At 46.8% G+C, this 6,000-nt stretch overlaps 1 protein-coding gene across 1 annotated transcript in view; it reads left to right on the top strand.

The window, feature by feature from the left end:
• The first annotated feature begins 1,307 nt into the window (after window positions 1-1,307).
• The window catches only part of Pkib (cAMP-dependent protein kinase inhibitor beta), an 89,665-nt gene continuing 84,972 nt past the window's right edge, over window positions 1,308-6,000 (top strand). Inside the window, exons 1-2 of the mRNA XM_021240668.2 lie at window positions 1,308-1,466; window positions 5,561-5,855. Of these exons, the coding sequence (XP_021096327.2) occupies window positions 1,308-1,466; window positions 5,561-5,855 (454 nt within the window). The remainder of the gene's footprint in view (window positions 1,467-5,560; window positions 5,856-6,000) is intronic.

The following is a 6,000-nucleotide window of genomic DNA, read 5'->3' as shown; positions in this document are numbered from 1 at the left end:
AAAATGGATGAATTTTGAGATCATAATGCTAAGTGAAATAAATCAGGCATAGAAGGTTAAATATTGCATGGTTTCCTCTTATAAGAGAAATCCAAAATGAAAATAATTTAAGAGAAAAATTAAAGAAAAATAATAGGAAAGAGCAAGATAGACTTTGTTGGGGTAGGAAGGAGATTTAGGGAAGGAAGGAGACAGAAGGAAACATTGCCAAGATGCAGTGTGTGTGTGTCCCAGTTCCCCAAGCTGTGTAGAGTTAGTGTGCATCACAAATCTATAATAATAAAAGACAGAATGGAAAAGGTTACATGTCAACATCTTACAGTACTGTGTATCTTATTGTTATCGCTCCATGAATAACTCAAGTATTGCACCATTGTGTGCACAGAGATGCAGTTGGATTTATGTATGTGAATGCACTTTTCCATGTTCATCACCAATTCTTTTATAATGTGACTGTTTCACCATTGTGTGTTTTAATCTGTGAGGGGGGAAAATCCTCAATTTAATATTATTTCATATATGTGGTCTTTTTTCTTTTTCTTTTTTTTTGGGGGGGGGACCGGGGATCGAACTCAGGACCTTGCGCTTGGGAGGCAGGCAGCAGCACCACTGAGCTAAATCCCCGGCCCTATATGTGGTCTTTTCTAATAATAAATTTCCTTTGAAAGCTTGACAGGATATCATTTGTAGAGAGGATAAATAACAAGTTCTATAATTTTTTTTCTGGAAAATCACTTCTTTTTAAATGTAACAGGAGGTGGTTTGACTTAATAACATTTCGAATTTCTTTCTGATCAAAACTTCTGCTATTACTGAGGTTTTGAATAACTTCATCTGACCTTTTAATCTGAACAATGAAAACTGATGTTATTTTAAATTAGGGATTTGAGTAAACTGAGGAAAATTATAGTCATTAAAGAATCATGAAGGAATTGCATTTTTAATATTGTATAGTGATATACATTGATGATTCAGAGTTAAATGATCTTGAACCCATTTTCAGGAAGAAATAGCCTTGTTCCCTGGGATTATTTTCCACAGTATTTCCCTCTCCTATCTGCAACTTTGCCTATAAATTTCATTTGCCACCACAGAAATTGGATTAGCCTACATCCGGGGATTACCGATGGCAGGAATTGCCCCTCTGAAGTACGGGAAGCTCGGTGTATCCAGAGCAAACTTGGAGATTAACCACAGAGTTAGGGGTGCAGTTCAATAGTGCTTCTCAGCCTTTAATGTTGCACAACTCACTCGCACATCCTGTTAAACAGCTGTGACTCAGGAATTACGGACGGGGGTCCAGGGCTATGCTTCCAATAAACTCGGGCGGTGTCATCGTTCGTGGTGTGGAGAGAGCCTGTAACGATACCCCGCAGAACGCTGATATTCAGGGACAACTGTGGCTGATAATCTTGATTATCGCTGAGTGTGTGGAGGTCGCTTTCTCCTCCGGTGCTGATGCTAAGGTGAGCGGTGCCTAGCCCACGTGCTTCAGTGCTATTTAACTTTCCTATTTGGACGCCCTGGGTAGCTTGACGTGAACAGGGTCAGGGTGGGAGAAAAGTTGGCTGAAGCAGCTTTACATGTTTTTACAGCAGAAATGGGCATAGGCTGTTTATAAATAACAATTCTAGAGAAGTTTTGTGGAAAACTGAGGCGTTCATTGCCAGTCTGGCTCTGTGAGATCATTTAGTTAATGTGAAAGCTGAGATTATCACCACTAAACTGAGAAACACTTTTTATTCTTTCCTGTCTGTGAGATGCAGCCTCAGCATTACGTGCGATGATCATTTACCAAATACATTCCAGTGTGCCTTAGAGTCAGCCCCGTGCTGATTAGGCATACTTTATCGGTATCATTCATAATTTTAAAAGTATTAAAGAAAATATAGATCGAACTTAAATATAATCCTAAGAAGACTGTCCTTCTTCAAAAGGAATGTGAAAACGACTTCATCTTAGGTAGGAGTGCCAATATTCATTGCCATTTTATTTGAAAGTGAAGATGTGCAGAGTAAAGGCCACCGGAATCACTGGGAACAGAGCTGAGGACAGAACTGGATATCTCAGAATTAGGTCATCCACGAAATTCTCTACAAGTAGATTTCCTGCTTTCTTTATGATTCATTTCATTCAGTCCTGAACACCTGTCAAATGTGTGAGCTTTGAGCGGTTACTGAGACTCTGTGGAGCAGGATCTGCAGACTTAAGGACTGGCTCTCCGCTGAGCTGGGGTGACAGGGACTTATCCTCTCGCTGGAACAATGGAAGAGGAGCAGGATGTGCCCAGACGAATGACTTCTTTCTAATCCTACTTCACAAACCTGAGCAGAAAGCCTCAAAAGGATACATGCTGAACGAAGACAGGAAGTAAGAATTCTCATAAAAAAGAAAAGTATCCATCACCTAACCAATCAGGTAAAACCACAACATCTGGTGTCCTGTGGAAATTATCAGGCATTTGAATCCTCCCTGTCTTCACTGGCCAAATCACGCAAAATTCTGAGGGAACTTACAGCTCCCGTTCTGTCTCTAGCAGGAGGGAAAATGGACTGGTGCAGTGTGCTTTTCTTTTGGTACCAGGGATCGAACACAGGACATTGCACTTGCCAGGCTGGTGCAGCGCCACTGAGCTAAATCCTGGCCCTGAGCCTTAAGGGGCAGTCCTTCTGGATCGGGCAGCTACTTGAGCATTCTGAGCGCCCATCAGCTAGAGAACGGAGCAGCACAGTTAGCTCTGACCTTAACATTTCCTCCTGTCCTCTCTACGTGTTTTAAGATTGTGTTCTTTCACGCCTGGCTTGGGAAACTCGTTCAGCTTCAATATCACAAATGCATGAGGTCACCACTCTAGCCCTTCTAAATTTCATGTTTCGGTGAGAAATGAAATCCAATCATCCCACAGACTTTGCTTTTGGACCAGGCACCACGTACATATCCTGTAGAGCGGAAGGTGGGTGAGGAGGAAGAGTGGGGAATCCTATTTCCTGAATTCCGTGTAACCAGAGTGGGGCTGTCTCAGGTACCAGGCCCCTCCCCTGGGCAGGTTTTGTCCCCAGGGACAGAAGAAGCTACTGTTAGGGATGTAAAGCCTCCGCAAAGTTTTAACCTTCAGAATCTCCTATGCATTAGATTTGATGCTTGCAAAGCGTTGGAAATGCTGATAAGCTTCATATTACTACGACATTCCGTTTGCCAAACAGACTTGAAATGCTGTCACCTGCCAGGCTCATCCAGCTCGGTCACTCCTGTGGGCTCAGCAGACCAAGCGGGGTACACTGAATGGTGGGACCCCAGTAGATGTCTGACTCCTAGTCCCTGTGACTTGTGAATGTGACCTTGTCGGATAAAACCATTTCTGAAGATGTGATTACGGTAATGATCTCCGGATGAGGTCATCATAGATTGCTTGGCTGTACCTAAATCTTCTGACCAGAAAACACAGACAGTAGAAGAAACAGGAAAAACAGGAAGGTGAAAGCAGAGGTAAGAATAACACTGCTTACAGCCAATATGCATGAAGGATTAATTTCCCCTAGCTACCAAAAACCCTAAAGAGGCAACAAAGAATTCTCCCCTCACACCTTCAGAGGGAAGCTCGCCCTGCCAACACCTGGATTTCAGACTCCTGGGTTCCGAGGGTGAGACCACAATTCTTCTGGGTTTGGTCAGCAGCTCTGTGGCTGTTTGTTACAGTTCTGTAAGAAACGAATAGGCCCGTATGTAAAGACATGGAGTAGGCTGTGAGGGACGTCTTAAATTCTCCTGCTTGGATCTCAGTCAGCCGGCCCACATTCTTCTCCCTGCAGATGTGGTCTCCCAACTTTAATCTCAGGAGGCCTGCTCAGCCTCCTGCCTGGCCCATGTGTCCCTTTCTGCACTCTTCCATGTGGTTTTGCCTGCAATCTTCAGACCCTAGTGCAAGATAAAATCCCTGGTCTCTTTGTTAGAAAATGACCAAGTGTCTCCAGACCGGCTCAGAAGGGCATTTAGCAGGCAGGGGCCCCTCTGAGGGGCAGAGGCTTGTTGATGGCCTGAGAGGCTGTCTTGCCTCCTGTACCTATGCACACACACCCTGCAGAATGCTGCTCAGTACTGAAAGATCTCACTGTGCACACAACTATTCGCTAAGTTTTCTTCCACCTCTGGCTTGAAGTGAAAAATCAGCTTTCTGCTGCGAAGCTTTCCCTCGGTGTTCACTCCGTGTAAAGGACTCGGTGTCCCTCGCTAGGATCATGGAGGGCAGCGGTGGTGACCTTGTGGCTGCCTGGGATTGCACGTTTAAACCGCTCTTCCTCACCTGGGTCCACACCGCAGGCTCTTCCCCCCTGGGTGGGGCCTTGCCCAACGTGGCACAGCCACCCCTCAGTCCTCTGTTACCCGTGGCATCTTGTTGGTGGCTTCAACCCCCACGTGGATACTTTAGTCCCCAGGTTTTCGGTTCCTCAGTGTATAGTCAGCTGACCGCACCCACAGCTGTTCCAGAAATGTGGGTTCCTTCCTGCACTGAAACTTCAGACAGCCTCCTGCCTTTTCCTCTCCTACCTCTCCTATATGTGGGGCATTTGCAGTCCCGGCTGGCTCTTTTTTTTCTAACCTTCACATATGTTCTGTCTTTAAATTACCCTCATAACCCCATAATTCAGCTACTCTGTTGAAAGGAACGGGCAAGCTTTCTTCCCACCTTCACTCGACCCCACCCCAGCGTGGGGTTAAACTAGCTTCACGTGATCCTGTGAGACTCCTGCCACCGCCCATTCGTGGCCTCCGGCACTGCTGCTCTGCACCTGGCTCAGGTGCTGCCCGCCACTCGCGCAGCTGCTGCTGCAGACCCCAGGCTGTCTACCCACGCGAGGCCACCGAAAGTCCGTCCGCTCTAAGCCGACAGAACATCGGTAAGTCTTTACTTTGCCTTCGTGAAGAAATGAGGTTACTGGTGGTTCATTTAAAAGCTACTTCCCAAGCCACTGCTGAGTGCGGGTGCAGGTGGAGTAGACAGCTCTCCCGGCCACAGGTCCCTGGGGTCCTGAAGATGCCAGTACAGAGTGTACAAACAGCTCAGTGAGGTCTAATTGTTTTATCAAATTTCTCCCCAAAATGGAGCTTTTACAAAACAAATTTTGTGAACACCAAGAATTCAGTTGTAGAATCATAAAAGTCCAATCAGGGTAGTGTAGCTCCTAACTTCAAACATTTAACCAGATTGTTCATAATAGGATCCCTAAAATAAATAGGCTTTAGGATAATTTGCCTTAGATAATAGCAATGTCGTATACTATCATATGATATAATAATATTAGGCCTTAGAAACAGGCCAAATAAGTTTTGAAGTTATATTAAAAATAAACATAAACCTCCATGTCTTTTATTAATAGTTGTACGACCACATAAGTAGCTATTTTCATAGAAAACACGATATGCCCCTGCCGTCATTAAGAAAAATCACAAGACTTACTAATTGAGTTCAAAACTAGTTTGTATTCTTTCTAGCTACCTCACCGGGTTTAAATGATCTAAACTTTCCGAGTACCAGTCCGTTCTCGCTCGTGCATGCTTGCAGCACGCAGTGCTTGGGTTCCTCGTGGGCGATGGCGCGGGCTTCACGCGTCTCGGTCCGCGGCCCCTCGGCTGCCGCCCTGATCACAGGAGCATTGATCTGATTCTGGTTTCCGGCCCGCGCAGCCCGGCCCGGGAGGGGAGCGGGCGCTGGTCTGCGCAGCGCAGAGAGATTGCAGCTTCGGAAATCCGAGCCCAGCCGGGTTCCGGGGCGCCGCCCCCCGGAGCAGCAGCTCTGTATCCCGGGCTGCGCAGCCGCGCGCTCCGGCGGCTCTGGGGCGCGGGGACCTGGAGGACGGGTTCATTTTCCTTAGCGAGAGCCCCGGAGTGAAGCCTGCGACGCGCTGACCTGAGCTCTCCTCTGCCCCGAGGTAGCCCGCGGGCGCGTCGCCGTCCGGATCCGCTCTTCTGTTCCCGACTGCGAGCCTGGTTCCGGGCGCAGGT

Source organism: Heterocephalus glaber, unplaced genomic scaffold (genome assembly GCF_053883595.1).
Source record: "Heterocephalus glaber isolate CG9 unplaced genomic scaffold, H.glaber_assembly_v1.0 deba00001550, whole genome shotgun sequence".
Classification (NCBI taxonomy): domain Eukaryota; kingdom Metazoa; phylum Chordata; class Mammalia; order Rodentia; family Bathyergidae; genus Heterocephalus; species Heterocephalus glaber.
The sequence above is the reverse complement of the archived record's forward strand: the minus strand, read 5'-3'. Positions and strand labels throughout refer to the sequence as shown.